Raw genomic sequence first — 17,150 nt, forward strand, 5'->3', positions numbered from 1 at the left:
TATTTCCTGGTCCATTAAACTTCTAATGGGCATGTCATTTGTTTTGTTTATTATTATGAGTATGGTCCCATTATATTATGTCGAGACCTATTTGATAAGATTATAACTCCAATTGTCAGATAAAGAGAAATAAATATCTCGCCGTCGATTGCCAATTTAGCAAAAATGTCAACTTTTCGCACACACGCACACACGCACACACACACACGGACTCACCGACACAAACACACACACACACACACACGGACTCACCGACACAAACACACACACACACACACACAAACTCCTCAATGGTAGACCAATACAACTCTACAATATCTGAGGTAAAACATTGACGTTTTGGCCTTTCTGTTTGATTTCATGTGACATAAATGCTGAAAATTCGATTATTCAGCTTCTTAGCAAGTCGTGACATTATGATAAACGTGTACAGATATCAGATAAGGGACTACGAAACTGTTTATATCCGGTGGCTAATTGTGAGCAGCACGTGCTGCTTCATAAAGAAAAGAAAATGAAGTAGTGGCAAGTTTTGAACAGAACTCGTTCTGCGTGAAGCAATGGACCTTGCCCTGAACCATTGCCGCCAAAGCCTAGTGATTACATGTATTTAGTCGCTTTTATTGTCTGCATGCAGGCAATGAGGAACAACGTGGCAGTAAAATCCTTGTGGATATTTGCCACTGGAATTTGTACATGTCTGGAAGTCACAAGCCCCAATTGTCTCACTGTTCGCACACCATACGTCGTATATGAAAAGCTCGGGAAGCCTTGTTAAATCACTCCGTTTGTATTTTCGTACCGAAGTATACTTCCAGCCAATCTTCTTATGGGTAATCTCGTACACTCTTGGCATGGTTTAATTCAGAGGCGTACACTGTTTTCTGCTTTACATCTATGCCACATGCGTGCTGGGAGGTGGTAAGGAGCTAAGCAATCACTATGTGCCGGGCTTTGTGCAAAGCATCGTCGACTGCAGCCAGTGTGCTTCTCAGCTTTTTCCAGACAGGTACAAAGTTCGTTTTCTCAGTGAATCATGTAAGGTCTCACGCTATTCAGAGCTTTTCACAGTGTTGTGCTACTCGACCCTTGTAATATGCAAATGTACCCGCGTTGAAGTATAGTGCATTGAATTTGCATGGGGCAAAGATCAAGCATTCCATGTCGCGTGTAACGATTATATTCCATTCAAGGAGTTCCCCACTGCAAACTACCCTGCGAGAAAATCCGCCTGCACTGGTATATCTTTGTGCTATGACATAGCAGTTAGTCATGCTAAGATTTGGACAATGCTACGAATGTTATACTGGGATTTAATGTCAGTCGAATAAATTAAAATGCTTAGGACATAATACTCTTACGGCCACTGCTTCCGATCATCACAAAATATGACACCTTAAACCTTACCATAATTCGGATACTTTTACATGTACTTTCCATTTGATATGATTCCTAACACATTTCCAAAAAAAAAAAAAAAAAAAAAAAAAATATATATATATATATATATATATATATATCGCGTTAACGGGTTCTTTGATTACCACCACAGCGGTTTCTGTTCAGCAACCTGTCAATTAAAAGTGATTAAATCAACCACTCAAATCATTTCTATGGTGTGAATTTGATCCACTACCTAAAGCGTGTATTTCCAGCACATTTTCCGATATCTATAAAATTATTATTATATTCGGTACTATAGCTTCTGTCAATGAGTATGTTGAATGAAGGTTGAAAATATATGACATATGTTTATAAAGCTAGACTTTCTTACACATAGAAAATATACAATTATTAAATACATGTAGATGATATACATTCGTCCATGATGCTGTACAATGTGGAAGCCACTGAAATCTTCCGACTTTCAAACTTATACCTCAAGGAGATAGCCATTCCATTGTACGATAAGAAATGACAATTATTTAGAAAGAAACAATAAAAAGCATGCATTTTGTGGATGCAATTTCCGATACAACATACAATTTTTTTTTTCGAATGTAAACCCTAATTAGGAATCCTCACAATTACGTCATGGGATCTATACTATTCAAACCCTGAAACACCCTAAGGGACATCTTTTATATTACTGCAAATGCGTGCATGATGTTGTCCAAATATCTAAATTGGACTATTTGCCGATACAATGTAAACCTCGTGACCAATCGTAAAACCAATGACACCATCACACCTGATTCGCAGATCATTCCATAAAATATTATATTGTTTTACTGCTTTGCTACTTAGGACTTTGCCCAGAAGAAGTACTCCGTCACCCTCTGGTCTACTCTAAAATAGATATTGTATGCAAAAGACATACATGATACCCATTATGATATCTTCTTGGGGGATTTGAGATCTGCGTCACAAAATTGTGAAAAACGGGTCTATATATGTCAGTTCCTTCGATCATAATTTTTCCCAAATCAAAACCCATAAGCAAATGTTATGGATGATAACAGAGAGAGGGTAAATGATAGATTATTTGCTTTACGTTGAAACGTCCAGTTCATTCCGATTCAGGACACTTTCTATTCTTTCTTTCTTTTTTTACTCAATGCATTAAGGTCAGCTTGTAGTACGTAACAAAAATCATGTTGCACTTGTGCCCATTAAGAACTGAAAATTAGGCTTTAATGCTGGCATTAGTACTAAAAGTAGATCCTTTTGCAATTTGTTGCTTTATACAATGTATTCTGAAACCGCATCTTCACTGCACATAACATTAATTTCTTGGCATTTAAAACGTCAGTCATTTCAACCACAACATCCCCAACTGGTTACACTGACGAAAATGGTACGGAGGAACCGTCTGGAGGAGGCGGACACATTGGTAAGTCTTTTTTAACTAGTTTAATGATGGATGATTACTCAAATTGCAAACGTATGTACATGCATTGCAACACCAAACCGACGACCCAAAAAAAATTAAGTGGCAGTATACACATAAGCGGGAATATCATTTGAAATTGAATATCAAATAGGCCAATTGAAATAATCAAACGTATAGCGAACGTAATAAAAATATTACTGGTGATATAGAACAAAATCTAATGATAACATAGTGCAATACACAATGTCAAAACACACAGGGACAGACACACACAAACACATTACAGGATATGAAGTAAATACTGTATGAAATACAATTTGTCATTTTGTCAAATAGGTAACACGTTTAATTCAGATACATCGCTATTATATTTACTTGCACTTCTTTATTCTTCCATATAATTGAGCGTAAATTAATCTTAGAAACGTATTTTTACTACAACAAATTGTAATTCCTTTTCTTGCTCTTTATGTATAAAGTTTTATACTCCAAACGCGTAATTAGTACATATGCAATTCGAATGAAATAAAACTCGACAGGATCTATCAGTCATTTATTGTTGATTAAAAGAATTAACTAATTAATGGTCATGTTTCAATTCATTGCTATTAATGTTAGATATATGTATATGTATATATATATATATATATATATATATTGATATATATACCTGTATATATATATATATATATATATATATTATATATATTATTTTTCTAGACGAGCAATCACTTATAAATCAATCTTTAGAAACACACGTTGTTTACTATAACAATTTGGAAATGTATTTTCTTATCATAAACCGTTTTATAACGCAAATGTGTAATTAGTACATGTGCAGCTTTAGATTAATAAAACTCTACATGAGCTATATAGTCATTTATTATCGCTTAAAAAATAACTAACGAATGGCTATACGTGAGTGTAGTTACGTTTGATTTCGATCGGTTTTATTGCTTTGTAGCCGCAATAGCAGCAGTTGTAGCTGTTATCGTAGTGCTGCTTGTCTGTGTAGCCATCTACTTCTGTCTTCGCCGAAGGGGATGCACTTTACCATGTGAGTTATAGTTACATAACTTCATTATGTATACACTATAACATTTCTGAATTTGCACGGGTATTATTTCGAGAAAAAAAAAAAACTTGGACAGCGATTGTACCTAGAAGTTTTAACACTAGTAGTCATACCCATTTATCGTTATAGGGGGTGTCTTAGTAATGATATAAGGAAGATATATAATTTTGAATTATAACAAAATGTGTGGGGGGGTATCGGTGCATATTCTGTATCACTTGCTGTTGTTATCTTAACGTTTCATGATCAATCATTACATTACAAAATTCATTCTGATATGAACATTAAGACCTCATGATATAGTTCTTACAATGGAACAATCAAAGTCTTTCTAACATCCAATAATGTGTGTGTGTGTGTGTGTGTGTGTGTGTGTGTGTGGGCGTGTACCCGGAATCTTCAGTATATTGATATAAATATGTGTGTTTACTTGCATGAGTACAAAACTGCATCGAGTGAAGTTTTGTTATTTTCCGCCCTTGTCGATCATTGTCACAGCCGCTTTTACGATTAAAATGCGTTTATGTGTGGCGGACAAACAGATCCAATTCGCTGTCTCACTTCTTTATCTCTCTCACTTTGCTTTATATCTATCTATCTATCCATCTATCTATCTATCTATCTATCTATCTCTCAACCAGATCACCGAGCAGAAAGTCATGGCTACGTCGGTTTGTCTAAAGGAAGTCAAGAGCGTGAGTGTAAACAGCCTAATCGTACTTGGTCCAATGATAGCATCACAATCCATACTGAATGATATCGATTTCTTGACCTTGTAGTCTCATTGAGCTTAATTGATATCCCTTTCAGTCTCATCGTCATTTTTAATATCTCGGCATTAAACATTAAGGATACTGTCAAACACGTTTAATCACTTCGGAGAAACATAGCTGTTATGTTCATCTTTGAAGTCAGGTCTGCAGTGTTAGAAATTGGAAACTAATTGGCATGATTAAAATGTTTTCATCTTTAAACTAGAAATGTCGCTACGGCGACTGATGCCTCCGCCACAATGCATGATTCTCCCAATAGGTGTATGATACAATGTCTTCACAATGTGTGATGACTGACAATATATTGAAATGACAGGTTTGTCAGAAATATCTTGAATGTTCACATTCCTTGAACTAGGTTTGCTATGGTTGTCTAAGAGTGCAGGTACACGTATTTGGGGAAGTGAGGATTTTTACTTGACTTCTGACCGACCCTTTTATAAGATACATTGAACCATTCGCAAGAAAGTGAAATTGTAACATTCTAACCTAACCTTTGACCTTTTGACCTTTGACCTTATGACATGAAACTCTCTCTGGAGAATCTTCACGCAGTAGTACATGTCTACACTAAGTTTCAAGAAAATACCTTCGGACATTGCATGGATATGGGGGAAATAGCAACATTTTTAACATTTGACCTTGACCTTTTGACCTTTGACCTCTTGCCAATGTCACTAAAATCTACTCAACTATAATTGCCCTATCATACATCATCCTTGGACCAAATTGGTGAAAGTTGCTTCATCCAGTTTTGAGTTATCACGTAAACAGTTAGATTTTAAGATTTGACCTTGATCTTTGACCTTTGACCTCTGTCCAATTTCAATCAAAAACTAATCAAGTAATTGTCCCATCATACATCATCCTCTCACAAAGTTTGGTGAAATTTGCTTGATCCAGTCTTGAGTTATCGCGTAAACGGATACAATTTTATGATTTGACCTTGACATTTGACCTTTGACCTTTGGCCGATTTCACCCAAATCTAATTAAGTAACTGCCTCATCATACTTTATACTTGGACCAAGTTTGGTGATCGGACGAACGGACAACCCGAAAACATAATGCCTTCGGCACCACTTCGTGGCGGAGGCATTTAAAAAAAAATATCATTTTGTGACAGACATTATTATTATATCACCGTATTTTGCATTCTTTCTTGATCCAATACGTGTGCCTGTCAATGATAAAGCGGTAACAAATGTCGATGGCATAATCCTCCAATCCATATGGAATGAACAGAGATAAAGTAAGAAATAGATAGTCTCATGTGCACAGACAAATTATGTCAAACACCTTCAGCTATATCTGGAATGATCTCTGTTGTTTGCAGGTTCAGTCACTTTCCTTGAGCTGTGGTACTTTGTCAGCTCTAGAGAAGATGAAGACTTTCTTAAGCCACTACGTAGTCTGGTCAGCGGACTTCGAACTAATGGCGTTTCCAGAGGGGAGGAGCTACTGCGTTCAGACATGTCTCAGCAGGACATCATGTCTGAGCTTTTCGTCTGGAAGGAAGACTACAGAGGAAAGAATCAGATGAAAGACCTGTTAGAATCGTGCGCAAAGTATAATTTGACTGACGAGGTCGGTGTGATGCAAGGTATGTCACAAACTATGCATATCTATGTTGGTTTAGCAAGATGACAGCAACAGCATCTTCCTATCAGTGACGTATATAAGACAGCGCCTCGCCAGCATGTCACGAATTACATTGCTATAAGTTACTGACGAACTTAGTGAGAGACGTCTTAAATCGAAATGTATAGAAAAGGCACTTCACTGTGGAAATTACTAGATTTCTATTGTAACCACATGAAAGGTTGACGCAAACACATTAAAGCTTTTGATAACCATGGAAATGAAAGAATATAGTATGCATCATCAGAATTTCTGACTCCATACATTTTGTGAAAAAGGAATAAGCACCCTTCTTTCTCTAGTTCATTAAAGACAAAAAGAACTTTTACTCTAGCTTTTACTCATGAAAAAGCAAAAATAATAAAATTTCAACCAAAAAATACAGCAAAATAAAATATAATGCGTGTAGACACGTGCGTTTCTTTTGTTCAGAACGGATTAGTGCTCCTCGGAACTTGTACTTGTCACCAAATTTAAATAACAATCATAAGTCAATGTTATATGATTCCTTTCAATCATGAGGGTGAAATCCTCGTCTTCCTGCAAACAAAATGAAAAAAAAAATCTATGTGATATACTTTCTCTCTATTAAAAAAGAAAAACAAACAAAACAAACAAACAAAACAAAATGCGAATGCATAGAAATTGGGTTTGGGAGCAACCAAGTCGAAAAACCCTTTACTTGAAGCAGAGTATGATGCTGATCCCACAAGCTAACACTAACCTTAACCCTAGCCCTAACCCTAACCCTAAACCCTTACCCCGAGGGTCATAGGTGATTTTCTCCTCTCAGATCACACTAATCACACATACTCTTCTCTATTCTGTTTCCCTAATGATCGTTTAATGTGCACTTTGTTTCCCCGGTTATAGAATACAGAAAGAAACCCTTCCCAATCAGCCCGAATATGATTAAGCGCATAATATGGGCCATAGACAACAGGGACAAGATAAAAGCCGTGTTCTCCACTCTGAAAATTCCCCTGCAACCATTGAAAAGGGTGGAGGATGCATTTGCGGACGTTGAAAACCTTCGGAACGTCGGGCACCAGACCAAGCGACGTGGTGATAACAAACTCTTCATGGCTACGGCCATAGAGGAAGTGATAAAGTGGAGCCATCAACCTTTCGAGATGAATCCACGAGTGCTGTTGGCCATGGCTCTAGAGAGTAACGACTGTACCCCGATCGACAGGACATTTTTCATAGGTAAAGACTTCAATAACAGCGGGTATTCTCTGGTAGGCCCTATAACGATCACTGACAAACTATTTCAGTTCGTGCATGAAAGCAAATATCAACTTCTGTGATAAGAATATCAGTAGCAATAATATAAGAATTACATTTGCGTTAGTGTAGTCTATGTCTTTCTACATGGTTTCCTTCCCGTCTTTACTTTTCCTCTTCGGTTGAGGAATGTCGTTGGGGACATAACTAGTGCCGTGTATATTTACAAACATTAGAATGAATTCAAATGTTATGTTTACTTAGTTGTTCCTATCTTTTCATCGTGTTGTCTATGCATTTTTGAAAAGTTAGGAGCCAGGTTTAGAACATTAATTTTGTCATTATTCTTTGACACAAGATGATTAAAGCAAGCTCGTAAAACCGCTGATGCTTACTTTCCTCCTGCAATTCTTTGCGTTGATGCTTCTTGCCAGACGAAGGACCAATATCTTATGTTGAGCTTTGGGAAATCGCGCAGCACAGCCAGGGGGAGGCTTACTGGAGTCAGGTCGCTGATCTCGCCTACCATCTCACTGCCGACGAGACATCAAAGCAACCACCCCTCGGCCGCATCTCAGTGGATGTATAGAGGGTAAACTTGATGCACTGCTATAAATCTGTTTAAATGAAATGTTAACGTAATCCTTTATCTTTGTGGCTAGCGCTTTCTCACGTATATTGGTAATTTCCTTCATCATGATGCAACATAAAACATTCTGTATGGTTTCATTTTCATGTGATATTCCAAAGTGCTCTCATCTTAAGGTATTTTCTGTACAGTTATCCATGATTCTTATTTTGTCATGTAGTTTTTTTGAGTGATTGAACGAGGATTGATAAAGGAAGACTGACAACACAAAGATAATCAAGCCTAGTCGTATTGTATGTGCCGAATAAAAGTTACAAAGTATTTTGATATGTGTGTGTTCCTTATGATTTTCGATACAGAATTCCGCATGAATGTCACAGATATCATTGACCGGAGAATGGCAAAATGTCTGATATCAGCGATGGAAAAGGAAGAAAGTATACGACGTGTTCTGGAAGAGCTCGAATTCAGTGATTACTTCCAGAACAACTCGGGCGAAGAAGACATTTGGACGGCAGCGACCAATCGCCTTGAAGCGTGGGGAAACGAGGAGGTTACGATGAATCGACTCGTCTCGCTGAGTTTAGCGCTTGAGCGGGCGGACTGCACGCCGATTGACCAGGAGTTTCTCGCTGGTTTGTGATTCATTTATATTTCACACTTCCTTTAAAATGTATCATTCCGTTGTAGAGAGGAAAGAGTTATGTATCTCGATACTTTTGCAACCGCAGTGCAAAGTCATAATGCACATAATATAGTAAATCATGATTATTGATGGTACAAGGATTTCGTGCAATTGCTTTACTTCTCACTTCATGCTATAATTTTGTTTTCAGAGAACAAATATCTACTGTGTCATTTTAACGCATTCTTTAGATATTACATTGTGGAACAGTGCGATATCTTCATGTCGCTAAATTTCTCGAAGCCAGTTCGATAACAAAAAGAAACGACAAATTTGTGTCCTGCTATTGTTTGATAAAGGAGGACCTCTTTCATACCTTGAATTGTGGGAATTCGTACGAGTTGACGACCGACCAGACCACGTAGCTCGCATTATCAGCATAGTTGACAGCCTGACAGACGACCACAGCACACATACGGCATCAGCCGAGGGATCTTCAGTCGACTATGGCTACTCAAAACTCTGCGAGTGGAAGAAAACAAGCAGCAAGCCCTACCAGAGGGGTATGCTTCACGTAGCTCTGAAAATGAATGGACTGGCCGAGGCTGCCGAACAGCTACGAGGTACGGTCATCTTTACATGCTACGCTGGAGCAGGCTTCTGAATCTGTTGATACCGATTGTCATCCCCAAAACAAACAAAGTTGCTTTAATAATGTACGTAGGACATTCTTGGCTCTTCTTTAGACCTACTGCGCTAGATTAGAGAAATAAGCAGATCAAGTTGTATGCATAAAAAACTCCAAATAATGTAATTTGGTGGAAATTAACAATATTGATGTTTTCACCATCATCACAGCTATTGTCCTGATCTCCTCTGGAAATCTCAAAGTTTAAGTCTGTAAGCACAGTTTCCTTGAACCTTGAAGTAGTAATCCCTTTCAGCAGTTCCTTGAAACTATCCAGGGATTGAACCTTGATTCCGGGATTGAACCTTGGTTTCAACGTCTATCATGTTTCTTTGCAGTATGAAATACGTTTCTGCCGTATTTTATTTGACGTATATTGTGTTCTGCTACCCGCAATCTTTCTCAAAGACTACAGGAAGCCATTGGAAAATACAATTGATGACAATGTCATTAACTGCATTGTGTGGACTCTGAAGAACGACGCTCGTCTGCACTCATTCCTCGACCAACTAGGAGTGAGTTTGACAGAGACCGTGGAAGGCAAAGATATTTCGCTTGCTGCTGTTGAACACCTCCGGAGCTGGACGGAGCAACCCTTCACAGAAAACCCATTGGTGCTTTTCAGTCTTGGCTTGGAAAACGCCGGATGTTCTCCAAATGAGTGTAACTTTCTCAAAGGTGACGACGTACTACTTTATTTGTTACGCAACGAGCTATACCAGCTATGACGTTTCGAAGCTGTCACCATTAAATCTCTTTATACCCCCCCAAAAAAACCAATTCTAACATTGAAAAAGAAACAAAATCTAGACATGAATTCAAATGCACAAACGAAGTAAGACAGCAAAGAGATGTACAATATTTGCCTGTTTGAATGTATTCATGAATACGTGTAAATCAAGAATGGTGACATTCCATTACAGTCAATACGTTCACTTGAATAACACTTTGCTTATGATTCTTGTTGAAATATTTGACGGGATGACGGGACGAATAGATACATGTATGTAATATTTATGTTTAGAGTTTTCTGAGTATCCGAAATTTTAATGAAAACTTAATAGTCTTATCTAGGTCACAAAACTGGTCAGTAGGCCTATGTTATACTAAATACATTTCTCCTATTAGATTCATCGTATCTAAAGTTTTGGTTCCTGGGAAATTGATCTTGATATTCAGGGCTATTTCTCCAAGAAAAAAAAATGTCTGGAAGCAAGTTCATAAAGATGGAGGTTCATACAATTGCTATTAAATCATTTGATTACAGGTGGGCCGATATCCTTTATCGAGCTGTGGGAACTCGCCAATGCCGACTTTGGCGAGAGCTACTTCGGCCAGCTTGTAGCTGTTGTGCAAATGCTGAATGGGGACGCCAATGAAGTGACATCAAAACCCGACAGCCCTCGGGCAAGGCAAGAGCTTTACCAACAACTGTGCACCTGGAAAGAGGCCTGCTCCAAGAACTACCAAAGAGACGTGCTAACTGCTGCCTTAATAAAAGAGGGATTAGAAACAGCATTGTCGCATATTGAAGGTAAACCTATAGTCTAGGCCTAACGGATTCAGGAGGGGCTATGGGAATTGCTTTCTAATTACACTTTGTTCGTCTGTTTGTTTGTTTTTTAATATAACTTCATTAACATTTCTTAGCTTTGTTTCTTTTTTCTTCCTTTTCTGACCATCCTTCGAAAACATTACAGCCCATCTTTTCTATATTCTTTGCCTGTAACAGGTATCCTGGGCATGTTTAATGTCCCGTTTATCCGTTTGGATAACATTATAATATAAGAGGCCGCTTTATCACAGATTTTACTTCTTGTTTCAGCCTACAGATCTAGCCAGAATAACGTACTTAGCGACTTAGAACTGGAACACATCCTCTGGTACACAGACGACATACCAAACCTGTTCGCAAACCTGAAATCAATTGAGCGAGACAGACAAGGCGGCGAGAATGCTGGAAAGGAGGGCGCTGTTCAGAGGGGAACACTGAACCTTCATCGATGGCTGAATAGGAAGTACACTCCCAATGAGATCAGCAGGGTAGTGCAGTTGGACCTTGCATTGGAGGAGTCTGGTTCAAGTCCCATCGACCGAAACTTCATCCAAGGTACAGAAATGCTGCTCAAAGAGATGTCAAGTTATTGCTGACCATGTATATCTGTGGAAAAGTACGCACTTGAAACCGATTATCCATTAAAGCAGGGTTTGCACCCTTGTGCCCTTGTTGTTATTTTTTTTTTTTGCAGCATCAATCTTGTAATCACATCCTTTTTAGACGACGGGAGCATTTGAAATATTTCCCACCATTTATATTTATGTCTATGCATATGCAAACCGGAAACAAGTCAGTTGCTGATATCATCACCTGGGCAACGTTTCATCAAAGTGCATTGTCAACCCTGACAAGTTGTCAGTCTCTGACAACTACAATAGTAACAGGCAGTAGCCAGAACTTCTTTGCCAGTTAAAACCTAGGATATTACTGGAATTGTCACAGACTGACAACTTGTCAGGCCTAATAACTTTCACGAAACGGTGCCCCCATTGCATAAAACAAAATTAAAGCCAATGTCACTCTTAATCATTAAAAAAGAATTATAAATGTTACTTTTTATAGTTTTCTTACGTCAATTCTGATTTTTTGTAATAAACCATGTTATCAGTTTGTGCGACTAATCTAACTTTGTCTTAAAGAAAGTTGATATTAACATGATACGCAGTAGCCAAGCATCTATCCCGTATTTTTGACATTATCTCTATTTCTTGACAGTCGAGAAAGCTGCCAAGTCTCCCGTAGACGCCGACACACTAGCAGCACAGCTTACAGAGGTCCACATCTCCAAGCTGATGGCCGCTCTGTCCAGTGGCGCAGCGAAAGAATCAAAATCAGCAGAGGTCATATGCAAAGAGAACGACGAATCTCTATTCAACGTCTCTCAGATGATCCGTGATTGGCTAGCTAACCAGGGATGCAGCCACTACGAGAAGAGGAAGCGACTGTGGTTGGCTGCGAGGCAAATCGGACGGGGTGATATTGCAGGTGATGACCACACATGACCAGTAAACGCTCAACGGCTTCACCGTTTACAAAAAAACTGCACCGTATAGTTTGCAATTGCTTGCCAGTGTCTTTAATGGCTGTTTTTCCCCTCTTGATATTATTTGCACACCATCATAAGTGTAAACACTAAATTGCATTTTACGAGCTTACAGGAGTTACAAGGGTTACTATAAATGGGGTTATGTATGATAACGAAGTTTTGCTGACGTAGGCAGAATATAGAGCTATACAGAAAGGTTTTAAAGCTGTTTTCTCAAGAGTGCGGCTTCGGAAAAATGCTACAGTACCTTCGGCACCTTGTTCGGTTTTGCAGAAGTATTTTATACCGTACCGAACGGAGTTCCTTTAAATTAACGACAATTCAAAACTAATAATCTACCACAGCTGCTTCGTACTACTTGATCGTGTGCACATTTAAGCTCCGCAGTGTTTTGCTGTATATGAAGCTTACTTTTTTTCTGTCGAAATTTTGGCAATTATGTAAACATAGAAAACGCAAGATGAATACGGACTTTTAGACGTATCTCACACACAAGCACACACATACTCCATAACCGAACTGGTTTTCTAGTTGCTTTGTTGTTGCTTTGTTTTTCTTACCAAATGTTGTGATAGTAATATTATAATTATGACGACAGCGTGTCCTCTGTCGGATTTCATTCACACTACAGAAGTAAACCATCCTCTATATACCACTCTTATCTCTCATCTTTTACTGATCATAACGCAGATACCATCCTGCCGAGCGGCGAACAAATCATGTCTCCAAGTGTCAAGGTATCTCCGTCCACCGACGATCGCTCATCCGGGGACTTTTCAGGTTATTCGACTGTTTTCATTAGGACTAACTTCCTTCTTTATGGTGTATGTATCAAGACAATAAGTTTCCAGCCATTTTTCCATGGCAACAGATAAAGTATATGACAGATCACATCTTAGAATTTTTCCTCAGCCAATTTAAAAAAAAAACCCGAATCATGCACTCTACTTTGTAAAAATTTGGAATTTTCTATATTTTCGGAATACATTTTCATTACTGCAATAATATATTTGTAAGTACGTAAATAGATATGTGTCCAAGCATAATAGGCCTCGCTAAACATTGAGGTGAACAACTCTAAAATAGTTTTTATTCACATTGGCTGGGCCTAAATATTTCGTGAGACTTTTTTGGACGGGTTGCAGTGATGTGAGTATAAATAAATAAAACCTTTGGAAAATATGTACTCAATTAGTGCATTAAGACTTATTTGTGAGTCGAGGTGGGAAAAGGAAGTAGGTCTACAACGTGTACTGACTAATACATAAGGAATGATTATTGTAGGATATTTCGTAAATCATGCAAGAGCAATCACATTTTTTTAATCATTATTACGATACATATATGATGGAAAAAAATGATAACGATAGGTCTACAGCGTGTAAGCATTAAAATGAAGAAGTTTGTCTCAAGTTTAATTGCACTAAATTCTTGCCTTTCTCCATAAAGTCAAACTCACCTAGAACTATTGAATCTCTTTACAATTTTGGAGTCAATTTTCCTTTTTAGAACAGGACGAAACTCGCACGTGTCATTCATGAACATTTTCCTTAATTTTGATTGGCAGGTTGCTCGTCCCTCCCTCTTGGAGAGGCACAAATGTATCACGCACAATTGGTGGACGTTGCTATGAAGCTTTTGATGAATGACGTACATCCGCTCGCAAAGGCCCTCGGGATGCATGAAGGTCAACTCGCAGACTACCGAATGCCGCCCGACGTAGAGAAAGGTTCAGTCCGTCTCACCATGGCGTTGTTTCAGAGTCTGAAGTCCAGAAACATGTTTAGCATCGCCTTGCAAAACGCCGGATACAGCGACATTGCGAAATCTCTCAATTTGGGTGAGTGAAATATTGGTGTACTCTTAATATCTAACGGAAGTAAAATACATATGCTATGGCAAATCCATTCTGGGCTGAAATTACTGAATAAACAGCAAAGTTCTCAAAAATGGTCTTAATATTCTCATCACTGGATAAGAAGATAACTAGCGTAGATATACCTGAATTCTTCAAATACAGGACTCGCATTCTTCATTGGTAAGTGATCAATGGCACTGATCCTTTAGCTGGTACCGTACTCCGAAACCAACCGTTTTGGTTAGCTGTAGATCACTTTTGCAATAGTTATACTGCAATGCATACGTGCCAACAGACAAACTAACCCGAAGAAACAAACCTTAAAAAGCTAGCACATTGTGGATGGCAAAAAAAAAAAATGAATAAGTGAAATAAACCGTAACCAATGTTTGTGTGTTTATAATGTACTTGCATAAGCAGAGAGTAAATCATAACGCAGTTGTCATTGCTATATCTCGTGTGTGATGGCGTTAGTTTAATGTCCATGTATACAGATTTCCACTTATTTAGCCTTTCGCAAGTGAAAGAGGAAAGACATTTAAATGGGATCAAAGCGAAATTAATTGTCCTATAATCCCTCTGACGGAATGAACAATATACTATTTGACTGTCGTCGTCAGATTGTGAGCCCAGTCTAAGTGAGCTTGGCTCCGCCGTCATGGAGCTTAAAGACGATGAGCTGAGTTCCCTTGGAAAGCTACTGCATCTGAGAGAAGATGACGTCACAGCTTGTCGAGATGACACGGGAACCATAGACAAGCTGCGACTGATGAGGCTGTGGAAGAATGCTGTTCGCCCCACGCCCTACAACTACCGCACGGCGCTCGTCAGAGCTCTGCAGATCGTCGGAGTGGAGGCGAGCGACACGGAAACGTCAGGTATCAAAACACGCACAGACACACATGACAATGAAACTCCATAATAGCGAATTGTGATTTAACTGCAGCTGTAACCCTGTCATTGTTGGATAAAAGTTATCTATATCTTGGGAAAGAGGTTTGACCCTTCTCTGTCGATGAGTCAAACGTGCACAAATTTAACGCGTTCATCTATTCTTAAGAAATAAAGTGGCACGAAGAGGGTTTACTAACTGAAACTCATTTTTCAAACTGCGAAGGGGCAAAAAAAAATGATTACTTTTACAGAGCAAAATCACTGTGCTCTTAAAACATGGAAAGATATAAGAAAGAAATTGAGCAACAGCTTCGGGAAAAATTGTAAAAAGATATGCGAGAAATATGAAGACATCAAGAACACTAATAGTACTTTATTTTGTCTTCATCACCCTTCTCTCAAATGCCCCCTACAAACACCAGGAAAGGGCCAATCTTCCACCGGTGGGGGCGCTGCTGGAGAGTTCACACCGGAAGAAATGGAATACCAGCGACACATCGTCCTGAAGCTTCTTCCGGCCGAAGACAGCACCAAGGGGGAGGGAAGTGACCAAATGGCCAAGGCAAGCCTCGCCTGGATCAAACGGTGGCTACCTGGCCTCAAGCCAGGCAAAGACTTCGACATCGCTGGTAGGATCGAGGTCAACAACAGCCTTGTAGGCGGGAACTATTTCGAGGTGGCGCGAGAAATGATGTTGCTAGAAAACCAGCTCATGCTCCTGAAGTCGTCAAATTCGTTGTTGCAGAAATTTAAGCGACGTGTGGCAAAGAAGTGAAAGGGATAACCAAGCTTCCGACTTTTAGTACTGAAATTGTATGTTTATAACAGTATGGAACATGTACTTATTTTGTTACGCATGATATCAGATATAGGCCTATTTCACATTTTTCTGAAGGTCGTTTAACACTATGGCAAACGATTCACAGTACTGTATTTTGGCAAGTAATGTTATAAGTTAGCAGAGAATACGACCGAGGACCTGCAATGCATGGTGTTAGCTTACGATTTCGTACATACACCTCGTATCCTTGACCCCACTAGCACCAGCACTAACACCTTACACCAACACCAACACCCAACACCTGCCATTAACATCAACGTGTAATTATAGCTAGGTTGTAAAACTGATTTATCATATCCATTACAATTCAATTTTCTACATTGACTACTGCAGTAAACTGACTTTCAAATTTAAGATTATTATAGAGAAACTTGCAATATCATGGAAGAGTATTCAATGAAGAATGTGATTTTGTGTAAGTTTCGTATAGAAATTATGTGTATGATATGTTGGTATTCTTTTTGAAAATGCTGGTTTCGAAAATCGATAATACAATGTAATCACTGTCAAACTGCCAAAGGTATTCAACAACAAAAATTTTAGCCACGTTGATCCTTCACAAGGAGGAGAAGTTCATGAAACAATGTTGAATAAGGATATTATGTCTATTTTCTGTGTGATCGTCATTACCGGACACAAGACAAATAATTATTTCACTTATCATCACGAATGAAAAATTGTTAGGTAAAACGAAGAGCTGATGACGTGTCAATAAACAGATGATGGTTCATTCAGGTCTCTATGACACTGAAATATTGGGTGTTGGGGCTAATTTTCATTTACATTTCGCTATTATTCACTCTGATTTCATTCCGCAAAATAGGAATGATAGTCATGCATAATGATTACTGCTAATCGTAAACAAGATAGAACAGCACAGGTAGTTTAGAAGAGTAATGGATTATTTTATCCAAAAAAAAAACGAAAGTTAAGATATGTGAGCCATCTTCGTAGGTAGTATTTTCTCTTTTCATTATCATTTTACTTTCATATGCATAATGTT

At 38.5% G+C, this 17,150-nt stretch overlaps 2 protein-coding genes across 2 annotated transcripts; both read left to right on the forward strand.

Annotated features, from left to right (window-relative positions):
* The first annotated feature begins 650 nt into the window (after positions 1 to 650).
* On the forward strand, positions 651 to 12,510 carry LOC139728299 (uncharacterized). The gene is made up of 12 exons (XM_071639247.1): positions 651 to 1,009; positions 2,753 to 2,833; positions 3,798 to 3,890; positions 4,550 to 4,603; positions 6,017 to 6,283; positions 7,195 to 7,530; positions 8,497 to 8,772; positions 9,122 to 9,385; positions 9,859 to 10,128; positions 10,718 to 10,984; positions 11,276 to 11,560; positions 12,224 to 12,510. Exons 1-12 carry the CDS (start codon positions 943 to 945, stop codon positions 12,508 to 12,510), a joined length of 2,547 nt encoding a protein of 848 aa, XP_071495348.1. The 5' UTR covers positions 651 to 942.
* A 731-nt stretch (positions 12,511 to 13,241) lies between these two features.
* LOC139728300 (uncharacterized) lies at positions 13,242 to 16,081 on the forward strand. Its single transcript, XM_071639248.1, has 4 exons — positions 13,242 to 13,334; positions 14,122 to 14,394; positions 15,033 to 15,290; positions 15,729 to 16,081. Exons 1-4 carry the CDS (start codon positions 13,274 to 13,276, stop codon positions 16,079 to 16,081), a joined length of 945 nt encoding a protein of 314 aa, XP_071495349.1. The 5' UTR covers positions 13,242 to 13,273.
* The last annotated feature ends 1,069 nt before the right edge of the window (positions 16,082 to 17,150 follow it).

The sequence above is a fragment of the Diadema antillarum genome, unplaced genomic scaffold (genome assembly GCF_040938485.1).
Source record: "Diadema antillarum isolate AM-2024a unplaced genomic scaffold, OU_Dant_1.0 seq00000172_RagTag, whole genome shotgun sequence".
In the NCBI taxonomy this organism is placed as follows: domain Eukaryota; kingdom Metazoa; phylum Echinodermata; class Echinoidea; order Diadematoida; family Diadematidae; genus Diadema; species Diadema antillarum.